The 16,796-nt window shown below is 40.2% G+C and overlaps 1 protein-coding gene across 1 annotated transcript; it reads right to left on the bottom strand.

The window, feature by feature from the left end:
- Positions 1 to 1,093: 1,093 nt before the first annotated feature.
- pld5 (phospholipase D family member 5) lies at positions 1,094 to 16,796 on the bottom strand. The gene is made up of 10 exons (XM_069666519.1): positions 16,623 to 16,796; positions 7,645 to 7,781; positions 6,910 to 7,093; positions 6,576 to 6,684; positions 5,141 to 5,268; positions 3,650 to 3,847; positions 2,892 to 3,043; positions 2,589 to 2,754; positions 2,328 to 2,418; positions 1,094 to 1,560 (listed from the first exon to the last, which is right to left on the bottom strand). Exons 1-10 carry the CDS (start codon positions 16,779 to 16,781, stop codon positions 1,298 to 1,300), a joined length of 1,587 nt encoding a protein of 528 aa, XP_069522620.1. The 5' UTR covers positions 16,782 to 16,796; the 3' UTR covers positions 1,094 to 1,297.

Here is a 16,796-nt window from a genome sequence, read left to right as displayed (position 1 = left end):
GTAAGATGTTTTTGCTCAGTTAAGAGCCAAATATACACTAAAATCTCCACTTGTTTTAATAAAGAAACCAATAGTATGTAAGCCTACTATAATGCAGTAATTCTGTAATGCTGTAAATCTCCATCAAAGGTGTTGATCAGTGTTCTGGTCTCGGTATAAGGTGTTTTTTCTGCCCACCAGTGGCCAAATGTGGTTCATGCAGTTTGCATGAGTGTAGCTGGAGTATCACACAAGCAACCCATGAAATTGGATTCATGCTTTGGACTATTTCTAGTCTAGCTGTGCTTTAGTGCAACCGCTAAAATGTTATATAATGCACACTTACTAGATATAGACTCAGATGAACTTTTTTCAAACTCAACAACAGGAATTGTGGATTCTGCGATTCAAGAAACCTGCTAATGGCTTCAAATCTAAAATTCTTTCATTCTCCCTGTGCATCCACTAAAAACACTCTGGTGACTAACTAACAGCTTGTTAGGGCTCTGATAAAAGGATAAGAAGAGTGGTTGGGCCGCACTACATTAGTCAATCCTAATTAAATCCTGTAAAGGAAACAAAGTAAAAACACAGCCGTCTGAGAGAGTCTGACTATTATCTGTTGAGAAGCCACTGACCTTGTTGTTTGGGGTTTGTGTATTTATAAATGTTGTACACTTGTTTCTGTGAAGCGGTGCTTGAATAAACACAACAACAATTAGGAAAAGAGAACATTTTATGAGGGGAGATGTAACATTTCAATGAAATCACAGACAGCTGTAAAATTATTAAGTATGTATGTGGGTCAACAATAACAAGAAATTCAAAATCATTGCAATAATAGGCCATACAGCATGAATGTCCTAAATGCTATACAAATGTAAAATACTCATAAAGGTTATAAAATAAACAAACATAAAAACAGTGGAATAGTGCATCATCAGTAAATTCTGCAGTTAGTTTTGGTGAGTTTGATGGGACTCATGGATTTATATATGTTTGACATAGAGCATATTGATTTTATAATCAGCATATTGCTTGTCCTGGTAAATAGTTCTAGTTTGAATATTGCTTTCAATATTCATGCAGAATGACATGCTCATATACGGTTTGGTTAATGATTTATAAGTTACTTCTTGCAACATAAATGAGTCAAGTTATTACGTTGATGTTGTCTTTGTTGAATCTATTAAAATAACATCACAAAAATACATTTAAGTCTAACAGTCTAAGTCACATTCTCATATTGTGCATATGTATCATAAAATTTAGAGTATGCAGTTTATTAGGCTTTAGGTTATAGAAAGACATTCTGTGCTTATAAAGATAAAGGGTCGTTCCACTCGTTTTCATCCTTCATGTCCATATGAGTTTTCTTTTGTTGCAGGTGTCTGTATTTCCCCTGTTGATCTTTGTTTCCTTGCAGACTCTTTGCGTAGCGTGACCTCCAGTCTCTTTCAAAAGCAGCCTTGACGTGTTCCAGGATTGTCACTCCCCTCTCTGAAAGACTATTCTTCATCTTGACCACCAGCCCAACTCCTGCAGACAGTGCAAAGTCACTCCCAACCCAGTCGTGGTTACCTGTGGACGAACAGCAAGCCTTAGATATTCTGTCTGTAAAGTGTTTTATCTCAAGAAATAATATTTTAGGATTTGTGGATGATGAGATTTACATTACTCTCAGATATTTAAGTTAAATGTGAAGGTACAGCAAGGATGGGGTTAGCTTACCTTAGCTAGCCTGGCTCTATCCAGAGGTATAACTAATCCCTCAACAAGTGCCTTCAAAGCTAACTTTGAATGTAGTTAGTTCAATCTAAAAAATGTTGGTATTAAAACGTCCAGTTGCGATTTTAAGAAGTGTTGTGCTTCTTAGCCTGGCAGACAGAGCTTCTTGCTGGTCTACATAGAAATGACAAGATTATTTGTCCCTCATACACCTGGTAAACCGCAAGATACCTTTAAGCTAGCTGGCAACATTCGAACTGATAGTAGGTGTTTGTATTTACCACGGCGTCTGACTGAGATAATTCAGCAGTCTTTGGTTCTTTTTGGTATTTTATTTCTCTGTATCCTCTCCTGTTGGTTTATACATGAGGCACATACATATATTGGAACTAGCTGTTACCCTGTGTTTTTACTCTGTTGCTTGTCTAAGCTAACTGTTTCCCAACTGAGCTTCATATTTAGTCCATCAGAGGCTTGAGAAGAAAGAGAATAAGGTGATAAACTATACCAAAAAAATGTAATGTGTTAAAATAGCACAGAAATACCTTAAATATTTTTAAATACAAAAACAACTGACAAAAAAGTACATTTAGGCTGCAGACACATTATGCATTGCCTACCAATATAGAGGGCGTTGTCGGTCACCATGTACTTGTTGTGGTTGAGTCCATGTTGAACATCTTCCTTTTGCTCCTTGTGACTGAAAAACCTCTGCAGAGAAATTTGATACATTAAAATCAGTATACATTTGTACCACACCCATTGCACATTTAGTTCTAGCACAATGAAACAAGAGGAATGTTTAGAAGTTGCAAAGAAGTTACTGCAGACACTAAAATAAAGCTTTAATAAATGTGGTTGAATTATATTGACTCACGCACCACCTCTAATGAACAGTTGTGTAGCTGCATGCAGAGTGATTTGAGGGAGGTGACAAAGTTAAAGGTGAGGGGATGAGTCTTCTTCCAGAAGCTTATCAGCAGGCGAACTTTGAGTCCCCTCAGCACCACAGCCTCTCTGAGCATCTCATCAATAGGGGACCAGTACCTATTGATGAAACTGCTGCAATAAGACACTGTTCGATAATCTCAATGCTACAATGTGTTCTCAAATTACAGTTCCTTTTTTGTTACAAGACACTATGTTTGAATGCTAACTTTAGGGAATACAGAGTTCTGATGTACCTTGTGACTGAGGTTCCTCTGAAACTCTTGCTAACCAGAGGGAGGTAGTCTGTCACGGATATGAAGATAAATGTCTTTGCACTCTGGATGACTTGATAGATAGCATCTACATCTCTGGTGCGATCTTTAGAGCAGAAGAGTTCAGGAGAGGTCTGCAGAAAGGAAACATCTCTCAGACAAGTTTGCACCAAAAATTATATAAAGAAATCATCTAGCTGAGTGGTTAAAAAATGATTTAGACGACTTTAAATATTAACTTTGTTAAGTCCAAAATGTCTGACATTAGGATAGAGTACAGGGATAGAAAAACAACAAGGCACATGTCTTCATCAATGTTTCATTACTAGAAGAAGTGAGGCCCACGAGGAGGTTGGAGTTGGCAGCAGCTTGTGACAGTGTGGCTCCATTAGTTTCTATAGGATGATAAATGTGCCTCATGCAACTGATAAGCATCCTGTCGCTTGGAGGGTAACAAGATTCATTACTGTCAAATTAGGCTCAGGTACTGAGAAATTCATACCCAAGATGCTCCTCAGCATGATATTAACATGATTAATCGTACCCTGTGTGTGTCTGTTATTAGTCCATAATGAAACTTTTAGAAAGACATTCACTATCCAGACCTGAGTCAGGAAATTGCTGCCTTAAGAGGAATATAAACCAGGCAAAGAATTTCTAACAGGCATAACCTGTGTTTTGTACTGTATATTTATGTGTTAACATGCTGTAATACGCAACATAAGAGAATGGTTCCTCACAGACACATAAGCAGAGGCCTCTGTAGAGTTGAGTTGCAGCTCCAGGGCGTCATGCCTCCCGTAGAGGGCTGTAACTCTTTTCGACCAGATGGAGGGGATGTAGTCCCTCTCATGGAGCTGCCAGTAAAATGAGAAGATTCGATGGAGGTCCAGAGCCAGACAGCTGCAGTTATACACCACCAGCCCCAGTTCTTTCCTCTGTGGGGGGTCAGAAAGAAGCAGACAGGAAGAGGTAATGCAGCAGAAAAGTTGCATGCTGAGTGTACTACATTACACTGTATAGACAGGCTTTAGCAATGTGAGAAAGGAAGTAGAGTGAGGATTTGGTTTTGATATCTTAAAGAAGTAGTTGACATATAAGAATATTATCTATATTATTCTGAGGCGTGGCTGGGCACAGTGGTGTTTTGAGCTGGAAGCTAACATCAGCATGCTAACATGTACGCAGTGGCTTATGTGCTGGCAGATATTATACTTCCAATGTAAGCTAAACATGGTAAATATTTTACATAGGCTACTAGTTTGGCATTTTAGCATGGTATAATTTGCTAACTAGCTAACAGCTGAGGTGCCATTAGCTTTGTAAGAATTTTGCCTCGTATCAAACTGAAGTATTGGATTAATTGAAATACTGGAGTGGAAGCGGTGGTCTGACTCAAAAGGCTCACATTGCCTTCTTTAGAGTCGCTAGCATGGCTAAGGACAGCAAAAAGAAAAGTGGACAAGAGACAGCCATTCTTAATGTATTCTAGCCTGGTCATTAACCACACTGCAAACATTTGTTTCATGTTTATTCTATTTTGGTGACTGACCCAGAAGGAAGCACAAAGTGGTTTATTCTAAAGTCTATTCTGCTACCATGTATGATGGATTTTGGACAGATTGTTCTTGGCTCCCCTCCTCTTCCTTTCTGCTCCTCTATAATTTGCTCTGTACAGTATGTCTCTCTGTGTGTGTGTGTGTGTGTGTATGTTTGCACTTATTCATATATGTGTCCGTTCCTTCCTTCCCTCTGGCTCTTTAGTTAATTATACTGAGCAGTAGTTCTCCCTCCAGCCAGCACTGAGGCATGAAAAGTGCCAGGTAATCACTTCAAGTAGTAGTATGCTAATGCTCCCTGGTTCCTCCACTATTGTGAATTACATATTAAATGCAAAGTGAAATGCTACTTGTCTCTCTGTACCGCCTCAGACAGCAATCTTAAATCATCCCTGATGCTCATTAGGAGGTGCTCGAGGAACTGCATAAAAAGGTACAGGTGTAGAGTGGAACTAATCCAGACTCTGTGTTATGTTTGAAGTCCCTGTGGGGTGACAAGGTTATCATTTAATTAAATGTGTGTATGTCCAGCTTGTATTTCTGAGAGACCAAAGGCTTCTGTAGCCATTTTCAGTGCAGAACTGCAGTCCTGGCAACGCCTGACTGCAGAGGCTCATCTATCCTCCGTTCTGATTTCACTCTGCAAATTCATGTTGTTATGTTTGTTGTTACCTTGGAGAGTGACCTCCAGTCCATGTCAGCGCTCCCGATGTAAATGTGCCTCCGATCCACTATCCAGAATGAGGAATGTAGTTCTCCTCTGGTAAGAGCTGTCATATTGAGGAAGCGAACCTCTGCATCTAGACAATATGAGACCGATATGTAAAGTTTGAAAGAATTAGACGGAGGGAATCCTGGAAATCTGCCAGTTGGCCTTGAGCTGTCTGATGTGTATGTGGGCACAGCAGGCAGGCAGCCTGAGAGGAAAAGGCTTTGAAAGGAAACCAGTCAGGTGAACGTTCACATTCATGCTTTTTTGACCTTTATTTTGAAGTTTGGCAGACATGAACAATGAATGACCTGTCCTGCAGAGCTGCTAAATTGGGCTGGAAGGTGTAAATACACCTAGTATTGTTTCCTTGTATCCTTGATAGTATCCTTGATATAAATCAGACATATTTAGCATTCAGCATACACTAAATATACAATTTAGTGTATGCTGACGTAAAACAATCAAAGAAACACTGAAAATGTTATAATATACAAAGATTCTTTCTTTAAAACACGGTTTGTTTACAATAATTCTGTCAGATGAGTTGTCAGGAGCTACAGTATGGAGGACCGAAGCTGCTGAAAGCTGCTGGATTGATAAATTAATATGCAATTAAATGTACCAAAAATAAAATTGATCATCAATTTAGGCATTAATCAGTCAATAAAATGTAACCTAAATAACCTTAAATATTCTTCATAGTTACCTTTGTATTTAAGCGTCCTCAGCTAAACGCAAAAGTGAAGGTTGCCCACCCATTACTCCTACAAAATTGTCTATCCAAAAAGGGAAAATGGAAGAAACAGCAGAAAACATTGTAGCTGTGCTCAAGCTAGCTCGAGGAGCAGGGCTTTTCAATTGAAAAATCCACTGAGGAGCTCAAATCTTCAATCAACTTTCTCTCGGCTGACATGCAAGGCATAAAAGGTGAATTATAAAAACATTTCTATTCATTTATTTATTTAATGTCCCCCTTTATCTAAAAATGTGTTAATTCAGTTGTTAAATGTATTTTTTCTTTTCCTGTTTCCCCCTCATTGGTTTGCCCAAACTCAGATTTTTCTGTATTAATTTTCTGTACATTTCCTTTAAATGCTTTTTATGTATTCTATCTCATGTTGTTTTATGATTGTACATGATGCTACATACGCTCAGTACGTAAAACCTAACCTACATAAACCTAAAACAACACATATGGACACAAGCTTTTACTTGTGGGCTAAACTAGAAGCTGTTTATAATGAAAGTGAGTCAAAAAATCTTTAACTGACACATGAAGAAAACATTTTTTTTATTTTGGCAACTTCCGTCCTCCGTACCATAAATCTTCTTTCTGGTCGGCTACAGCGGCATAACAAATTGCTTTTGTAAAATGAAAATATGTCAGCCACTCACTGTGTTCTGCCAAGGTCTTCAGTTCAGCAGAGTTAGCCAGACTGCTGGCAATCTTCAGTTTAACCCCACGAGACTTCAGGCTGAGCAGCCTCTGGAACAAAAGCTGACCCTGAGGAAGAGAGGGATGTTCTGTATTAGTTGAGCATGGATGTCTGGATGTCTCTTTAAAGGCCAATACTTACCATCTCTGCAGGACTAACCTCATTAAAAGACTACACACAGATTTACTTGAAAATAATTGCATTTCCCATCACAGAACCCCTGGGAAATGCAGTTGGTTTGAGCTCTGCAGAAATATAGAGATGTAATCAGACTCTCTGCCGTGACTTTGTACCTGTTTGGCAATGCTCGGTGTTGTTTCCAGATCCCAGGGGTTTAAGGCCCAGGCAGGTGACACCACCTCAACAGAGTGCTTTGCTTGGTCCAACAGTATGTGAAAGCCGGCTGAAAGAGGGAGGTGGTGTTTGCCATCTATCGGGAGGGAGAGGTCTTCTGGAATATTCTCTACAAGCTCGATGCTGAAAGTAACACATACTTTTTGAGTTTCTGGAGCCTCTGTTTACACAAAGCTACGCAAAATCTTATAAATTGACTTAAGTTATGCAAGTCTGTGTAGTTTGGGTCGGAAAAACAGAAGTTTGAAAATAAAAAAAATGTGAGAGTGTGAAGGAAACGTTATCTTACAGAGCTAACAGATGCTAGTCTGTAGCTCTCAGCTTATCTGCTTGAAGTTAGCTGCTCAAGGTTAAATTAGCCGCTACTAGTGTAAAACTTCAATCTCTAGCCAAACCTTTGGTAGTCCAGTTGCACTGCTGGTTATATAAGAACGAAGAAGTGCGGAATAAAAATATCTCTGGTTTGCTACATCACTTTTAATACTTGAAAAACTGTGAAGGTGAGTCTGACAGTGCTAAAGTACAATGCTAAACTGGTGGAGGTGTCCTTTAGGTTTATGGGGCTAGATAATTAAAAAGTTATTGGATAACATATTTTGCACTATACTGATTTATTTTTAGGGTTTAAATATAAATAAGACTCATTATCATGTAACACACGCGGAGCATCTTACCGACAGTCACTGCCACAGTTTTCCTCTGTGATACCGTCCTCATCGTCGCCCCAAAGGTCCACAGAGGAGAAGATCAGCACCATCAGCACAGCACAGCAGCACAGAAGCGCAAAGATGGCTATGCACTTCTGCTGGGTCTGGAAGATAAGTAACACATACACACATTTAGTAAAAGTCAGACTTAGTTATTCACGGGAGTTTTTATGAAGGTGCAGAATCCATAGCACTGCAGAGAACAACTCTTTCGTTGTTGTTACACAGCAGGTTGACACCTTACAGAGAAGACATTGATGAATGGTTAGTTCTAGATGGTGTACAAAAGGGAAATGATCAGCCTTTAAATGCTAATGTCCTCAGTCAATGTTATTGATTAGAGGATGGGATTCATGATCAATACAACAACAAGTTAATGTCCTCATTTGACAGTGGAAAACACTTGATTTTACAACCAGGCTGCAGATGAATTCAAACTCTGGAGCTGAAATCCCCAAGCTTTAAAAATGTACGAGTGCAAGTGAAGTGTAACGCTCTCCAGCTGAAGGCAAATTGATGCAGACTAAAACCCAAGCATAAGAAATACTGTAAAGCTCTGTTCTGTCCTTTTCTGTATTCTGTCTGCTTTGTTGCTGAAGTGAATCCCAGCTGAAAGGGAATTTTATGACCTCTGTGCCGGGATGGATACACCCAATGTCGCATTTATAACAAGCAATATTAAGTTCTATATTAGTGTGCATGTATATGGTGCAGCATGTGATATATAAGGGTTGTAATAAGGACTGAGTGACAGCCAGTGGTCAGGGATTTCGATTCTGCAGCCTTATTGCCCTGATCCGGCCCGGGGAGTCTTGATTTTTCTCTGTTTTAAAAGTGCAGTTTGGCACTTCTGTTTTGCTTACGACAACACATTTTCAACATCTCATTCCCTGCCCTGTTTGGCTTTGTCGGTTTTCTGAGCTGTCATCACGTCTCATTACATATTCTCTTTTGTTGTGTTCGATCAATCACATGAATTGCCTCCCGCTGATGAGTTCAGAAGCGTAAGCAGTAACTTTTCTCCCATCTACAACTACAAACAAAAGAAAAACACTATTCAGCACTGAGTCAAAGATGGGAGCTGGAGGATCTTTGTCAATCTGATCTCCCGCTCCTCTCTGCACTGTCTGTCTCAGGCGATGAAGCTGAAAGTCTGGTGCCAGCCGGATGCACCTAACACTCCTCTGTGTCCACTGAGACCTCTGAGCTCTTCATCACGTTTAGCAGGGTGGAGGACCATGCTGGACTTGTGGATGTGCACATGGCCGCCTCATTATACAGAACAAAACTGACAGAGCGAGACAGGTCAGACAACAGACAGTTACTGCAGTAAGATATGATATTTCCTTCACTTTGAAAACACTGTAACACACTGGATACACAATGGGTTTCCACAGCTGTATTCAATGCTGTCAAAATGACCTTACATAGCTGTCGCTGTCTTAACAGCAGACACCATTAATATATGATTCAAATATTTGACAGTAAGAAAGTGTGGTGCAAAAGAAATAGTAATTGCAATTTTTATGCATAAAATATCCAACGTTAGCTCATTTAAATCTCCCAAATGTATGAAATAATTATATTCTATCTTATATATATTGTGATAAATTTAATATTTTGGGTTTTGTTCTGTTATTTGGACAAATTAGCAATTTGTCTTTGGCTCTGGCAAACTGATAGTACTTTTTTTTTTACAATACTTTTTGACACATAGAATAAATCATTATTTAAAATGTATTAAACAACCTTTATAAGAAAAAAATTATCATTGTAGTTGTCTTTTGAAATGGCAATCATTTGCATATCTCATGTGGGGGAAATTCTAATATTTTCTTACATTTAAAATATAAGAAAAAATATATATTTTCCTCAATTTTTCTGGCATGATAGATAGATAGATAGATAGATAGATAGATCTGCAAACTATAGAGACAATCGTTTTCTGAAAATCAACCACAAACAACTTTGATTAGGAATAGAATTGTTCAAGTCATCTATCACTCTAAACGTCCCATACAAGCTGGTTCAAGCTTCCAACAAGTGTGGACTTTCTTCTTTTGTCTGTTTTATATTTTGGTACATTGCATATATTTTCATTCTGAGCTGTTGTTTAGAAAAAAATGAGGAATTTAAAAACAATTCATTAAGCTGTGAGAAATTGGGATGGCAAATTCTCCAATTAAACAACTAATCAAATAATTGATTACTCAAAGACATTATATCTAATTAAATTAATCACAGCCCTAACTTTGTTTATTAATATACAAATGTTTTATTTTCATTGGCTATTCAAGAACACGTAATGTCTGTTAAGGTTGCATCCAATTAAATCAATGAATGAATTATGCAGAATCAGCAAGAAACAAACATGCACTAAAGTCCCACCGACAGACAAACTAAGATTAAAATCACACATTAAACAGATGCGGACTGAAGCAGGTGTATTTGAGGGTTGTAAAAGTCACCTTTAAGGGCTCCTGTGGGGCCGGTCCCGTCATGAGAGCAGCACTCATTTAAACTTCTGTGACAGGTGGGATACAGCAGCAGCAGCTCAGTCACACATCTCTGTCCGCCAGCCTCTCCGTCTTCATCCCCCAGCCCTCAGTATGTAAAGTCTTCACGCTCTGCAATCGTCTTCATCATGCTGCTTCCTCACTCTCCTGGAAGGTCCTGGTCTGTCCCATGTCCTGACATGGTTCCTCCAGCCTCCAGCCTCTGTATGTGTGTCTATGTGTGTGTGTGTGTGTGTGTGTGAGTGTGCGCGTGTGTGCGGCTCACTCTCTGCTTCTCCGGTGGTGGTGAGAGAGATGGAGAAAGACCAACCCCTCTCATTCAAACGGCCAATACAGAGCGGTGGCTTCGAGCCCCAGCAACCCCCCTCCTCCTCCTCCTCCTCGATTCCTCCCTCCTCTTCCTCCTCTCTCTATCTTCCTCTTTTATCTGCCTTGTGAACAAACCTCATCTGGCAGAAATCACTTCGACTCGACTGTAGAAGGCAGGGATGCTGAAACATGCCATTGGTAATCCACTGTGTGTGACAGCTGCAGCAAAACTACCAAATTGTTTTGAACTCAATAGGTGGGGCATGTACACACACACTCTAACACACACATTAATGCACCTAGTTGTCCCTGGAGAAGACAAAGAATTTCTAACAGCCCCACAGCTCCCATTAATAACTTGTAACTGATGACCTAACTGTAAGTCAGCATTTCTGTCTGCTTTAATCCCCACTGTGTTTAAATCATTGTAATAAATGTGCTTTTCAATAATGCACCAGATTGCAGAGCACTCAGTCATGTTACACTTGGCCTCAAACCTACAGCTCTGCCTTTTCCAATTTGCACAAAAGAACATTAAAGGGCCTCATAGTTGAAAAATTGAAAAACATGCTAACACTTTCTTCCACTCTCTTATTTGCTCCATACCTTTCCCTTCTCTCACAGATGAATAAAGCGGTGCCTTAAAGCAAAAAACAACATATGCTGCTGACTGCAGGCAAGCTGCTGCTGTTTTGGCCAGCGCCGTGCAGGGAGTGAAGGAAGGACATAATGGGAGACGAGGGAGAAATTAGGGAATGACAGAAGACGTGTGGAAGAGTTTTTTTTTTCTTACTTTGGTAGCTCAGGATAATCTGCATAGCAATGGAAGGAGAAGGAATGGGAGCGGATGATTGCACCTAGTGAGGTGGTAAATATTGAAAAGAGAAGGGGACCGAGTACTGGCCCTTGAGGCACCCCTGTGGATAAGCCGTGCGGTTTGGACACTTCTTCCTTCCAAGATACTCTAAAAGATCTTCCTGAGAGGTAGGACATGAATTAGCGGAGGGCAGATCTTGAGATACCAAGCTCAGAGAGTGTGGAGCTGCTGACAGATCTAGCAGCAATAGAGCTGAGGACAGTCCAGAAGCTTTAGCCAGACGCAGTCATTCTGTTACCGACAGTCGTGCAGTTTCGGTAGAGTGACTCCGCTTAAAGCCAGACTGATTTGAGTCGAACAGATTGTTCTTGGACAGCAATTCAGACACTTTATAAATACTGTGCGCTTATTCAGCATTTCTTTCACTGGTCTTAAAAAAAATGTTTGTGGAGTTTAGTTTTTATATTCAAAGAAAACAGTATTTATTACTGAAGCTGTTGGCATGTTTGCATGCTAACATGCTGATGTTTGCCATGCTCACTGTCTAAGCATGTGAGCATGCTAACATTTGATAATAAGCACTTAACACATAGCACTGCTGAAGCTGATGAAAATGTCGTTATTACATGAGACTGTAGTGTCATCTGGTGTTTCATTCCTGCCAGATGACACAACTGTCTCGGCACGCATCTCGTAGTGCCTAAAGATCCAGCTGTTTCATGAAGCTCTTTCTCTGCATTTAATGATATTGATGCTATTGACGATATTGATGATGTTGTTGATGTTCTTGATGATGATGTTGCTTAACATGTTCTTGTTATCATGTTACACTAGCATTTAGCTTCAGGCACCATTGTGTCTTCTACAGCCTCAGAGAGTCTTGGCTGTCCAATACATTAAAATCTATAGTGATTTCTATGATCAGATTTCTTTTATCAATGAGACAACAGATTCTTTGTCCCTGTCATCCACATACAGCATGTACAGTAAGAATGACTTTTGATAACAAAGACTTGGGAGCACTGTGGGACAAACAAAGTCATAGCAGGGAAACCTGCTGTGTCTGTCTCGGGTGGGTGCCCTCTGCACGTCACCCTGTCTGTGTGTGAGCAAAAAAAGAATGGGAGAGTGAAAGAGACAGAGGGGACAGAAATGTTTGGACCACTTCCCAGGAGAGGTGAATGTTCCTAAAGCTGCTTGTATGAGGTCAAACAAACACCTTTTCCGGCAGGGGGGGAACAAGGTGATAAACTGGATGGGATTTTCACTGTTTCCCTGACCATCAGCACGAACAATCAGCTGGTGGGACAGAGCGACAATTTCTAGCTGAGCTGCAACATGACCAAAAATCCCCAGCTAACGGTCACTAGCAGTAATGGAAGGAAACTGTTGACATAAACAATTTACTCACCGCACAGTCACCACCATGATGCAACACTGAATACTAATGTATGAAAGGCCTTCCAGTCCATTTTCTTCTTCCTTTTTCTCGAACAGCTCTTTTTGACCAGTGCACTTTTCAAGCAGCGCTGTTCGCAGGAGAGCAGGTCAGAGGTCACAGCAGCCTTTACGGGTTCATTCCTGCTCTCCCATGACTCTTTGACCAGAACATAATTATCTGATAATGTAAAGCGCAGTTGTCCAACACAAGGGACCAATTATAAATAGTCCTCATCTTTAAGAGTCACACTGGAAGGCACATTCAGACTTTGCTCACACAAATGAGCAAATTATAATGATACCAAGGGCCTTCACCAGGTTTGTTTCAGTATAACAAAAAAAACATGGTGGTTACAGGTCATATAATACTTTTACTGCAAGAAACCCTGATTTTGCCACACCTGACATTTTAGCAAGGTTTCTTAAGGTTGTTCTAACAGCCTATCAATGAACATATCTCAGTATGTAGAAGGGTCCTACTTTATGCTGAAATTTGATTAATTAAATGCCTTAAAAACAGCTGTTTATAATAATAAAACCCTTTACATTGCAATAGATTTGCAAATCAGACAAACTGTCCTCAGAGTTAACATTTAAAATAATTCAATATGGCATTTTGTTACTGTTTTATTATGTGCGAGTATACCTGTGTATGTCAATGAAAGACGCCTGAGTATACAGTAGGTGTTTCACCTTCACACTCAAAGCTCAACAGCAGGTTGCCAGGTGTGCACAGGGCAGGGTGTTTTTTTTTAAATTGCCATGGCGTCATAGTCAGGGTGATATGTGCTGAGTGAAGGCTGACTGGGCGCAAAGCCACGGGCTACATGCCAGCAGCTCTGTGGATGGGGTGCAGTTACAGATCCAGCGGGGAAAGTAATGGTTGTGTAAGGCTGTCTTGTTCAGAAAGCTCCATAAGTTAGTGATTGTCCTGAGCAGAGCAATGCAGCGACCAGCTCAGCCTCTACAACCAACAGGCCCCATGGTTAAAAGAAAGAGGAGTAAAGTACAGTTATACCCCTTTCCCCTTTCCCACCAAAATTAACGCGTTGATGCAGGTTTTTCAAACCCGGGAAGACCCACTAATAAATAAATGTTTTTTTTCCCATTGCCAGTGGAGTATACTACTTTCGGTCTCTTTTCTGCTGCGTCACCGTCTGACATCACAAACGTGCCAGAAACAAGGTTAGTAAACAGTGGAGATGTTACGGTGGTTAGGTCTTTATTGTATCTATTACTCATTCAGTCAAATTTGGAACGATGTTCGAGCGCTACTCGGACAGAGACGGGTGGAATTTAAAGCTGAGATGACAAAGAGTTGTAGAAGTTACGGAGAATAGCACCGTGCCGGAAAGGTCGGAGTTAGCGGGTGTTAGCGGGGGAAAGGGGTTCTACATTGATCATCTGATGACTGAATTGTTGTTTGGAAAACGATGAGAAAGCACTGAGTGGTAGAAATGATTCACAATCCCCCCTGTTTTCTTTCCTCCTTTTAGTTTAATTGGATCCTGAATCATGTCTGGGAAGAGTGGGACTTTGAAGAAGAATATAGATTAAAATGAGATAGATTTATAAGTAATGATCATCTCATTTGTGTGTTTTCAGTTACAGTCATATATTTGATCTATCTTATTAGTTCCTAAATGTGTAGGCTGTTAAATAACCCTTGCAAATAAATGTTGCTAAGCTGCTGTTCAGGATTTATGAGCTACATGAAGTTCTATGTAGTGTGCTATAAAAAGTGCTTTAAAGAAGACAACATGGCAGTACAATTTTACCAGCCTGAAAAAACCCCCTCTGTGTTGCCGATGATAAAATGCAAGAAAAATCTGCCGCACATGCAAAAGAAAACTTTTCATGTAAGCAGTCACATGGATCAAAATGCACAACATAACAACAAAACATCACAAGCCCACACCAAATCACACCAGCATTTCATGCATTTATCATCATCCCTTGCATGCATTTTTGGTTTATCCCTCACTTCCACCTCCTCCTCCATCACACACTCACACACACACACACACACACACACACACACACACACACACACACACACGATTGCATTGGCCAGAAATCAACCCTGAACCTCATTTTGTTGCAGGCAAGGACCAATTAATTCAGCGGATTTCAAAGTGCTTTTGGTTGAGTGGGAAGTGTTGTTTGATGTGAAAGGACAGTGTGTATGAGTGCACCCAGAGAACCCCGAGTCTTTCTCTGGTTATGCAGCTGATTATGTCGTCAGATCACAGACCTTAGACTGGCTGTAAACATACTGTATATCTGTCTGTGCTGTAGGGCGACCGAAGATATTTTTTTAAATGTTTGTCACAATTACTTAGACTACAAAGTGAGATACACAGTGTTCACTTTGTGTGGTCAATCGTCCAAACCCGAAGTTAATAAGTTTACTCCTTTAAAAACAGAGACAAGACAAGGCCTGAACCAGACAGTTTTAGAACTCATTTGCTATCATCTAATTACGATATTGCCTCTGGGGGCAGCAGCAATTTTTTAGCGGCTTCTGGTTTTTAGTGAGTAGTTTTTCGGATAAGCAGTAAAGGACATCCGGGCCAGGACTTCCTTTTAACAGGGCTTCTGGCAACGTTTGTACCAAGAATGGAGTTGGTGGGAGAGACAATGCAGGATTGTTATCTGCTCTTGTACGGACGTCTGAGAATGAAGAAAAACAGGGGCGTAAGTGTTGTCTCATGGTAGCCAGTTGTTCTGGGATTGCATCATTGCCTGTATAATCCTTCTCTTTTGCTGTACACACAGACTGTTTTCCAGCATAACAATAAAGCCTGCTGTAAATGGTTGAAGTAATATTGTCCAACCGTAGAAATCTTCCCTGCCAACACATTCTGCATTTATATGCAGATATATGCTTAAAGACATTAGCAACCAGCAAATGCTTTTATTCATTTTTGCCAAGAAGCAACTTACTGAATGTTTCAGGTGTATTGTTCTTACTGATTATTTTGTAAAGCATATTTAAGAACGTATTTTGTAAACTGACTAATCATTTAAAGCAATAATCTGTAAATCATCACTTTTGGGCCTCCATACATGTGTGTTGGTGAGGCAAACAGTCTAAAAAGGAAACCGTCAGCGTGGAAAATCAAGAGTTACAACCAGAGCCAACTGTGGACGTCACACATGCAACTCTGTCTGGATATGTGGGAAGTGTGCTTCCGCAATTACTGTTTATTGCCACAGGTGCCGCCAAAGAGACCGAAACTGAGCTTTTCGAGATTAATACTTTAAAATGTCTAATAATTTGACCTCTGCCCTGCTTTAGTTCATGAGACTAATCTAAACTAATCTAATATTATTAGCATTCCATGAAGAACTTAAAATGCAGGCTTCTGTTTAAAGTAAAGAAACACTTCGACACAAACACTTTGACACCCAGAAATGAAAACCAATTCTAAGTGTGTGTCTTTTTTGATTTGTGTGTGTACTGTGTGTGTAGCAGCAGTGAAGGAAGGAGTAATCAATTCTCATTGGAGGCAACAAAGCTCAATTGCACTCTTCTCCTGTAGCAATTCTCCTGTGCTAAAGCTGGAACACCACAGCATGCAGAATGGATTGGTTTCCAGTTGATAATCAACTAATGTGTCTCCTGGACTCAGAGAGACATATTGCATACCTGACAATCTGGAAAGTGAAAAGATTTCTCAGAATTTATCATTACATACTTAAAATACATATATATATACAGCATATATTCTGAGATACTTTGTCAAGATAGTTGCTTACTAGAACCACTTTCAACTTTTAACGTCACCTCTTGAGCTTCCAAAAGGTAGATTGACAGCTGACTAAGTCATGTCATGATGTTTGAGAAGTACTTTACTCACCCGCTCCAGCTTGTCTTTGTGTCGGAGATAGATGGATGCAGAGTAGCCCTGCTGCTGGACGGCACTGAAGCTGCTGCTTTTTATTTGGGACACACACGGTGGCAGTGATGGGGGTGCCTCCTCTTGCCCCCTCGACCTTGGATCATCTGACAGTTCCATTGATGACCTGTGCTG

Source organism: Semicossyphus pulcher, unplaced genomic scaffold, assembly GCF_022749685.1.
Source record: "Semicossyphus pulcher isolate SPU_LCO1_2020_fin unplaced genomic scaffold, fSemPul1.0.p SCAF_17, whole genome shotgun sequence".
NCBI classification, from domain to species: domain Eukaryota; kingdom Metazoa; phylum Chordata; class Actinopteri; order Labriformes; family Labridae; genus Semicossyphus; species Semicossyphus pulcher.
Note: the sequence above shows the minus strand (reverse complement) of the source record. Positions and strands in the feature narration are given on the sequence as shown.

Excerpts from the sequence above, each read along its gene's own strand:
- pld5 (XM_069666519.1), bottom strand. The coding sequence starts at position 16,781 with ATGGAACTGTCAGATGATCCAAGGTCGAGGGGGCAAGAGGAGGCACCC. Across the intron at positions 7,782-16,622 it reads ACAAAGACAAGCTGGAGCGG|ACCCAGCAGAAGTGCATAGC; the intron begins GTGAGTAAAGTA and ends CTTATCTTCCAG. Across the intron at positions 6,685-6,909 it reads CACCGAGCATTGCCAAACAG|GGTCAGCTTTTGTTCCAGAG; the intron begins GTACAAAGTCAC and ends TCTCTTCCTCAG.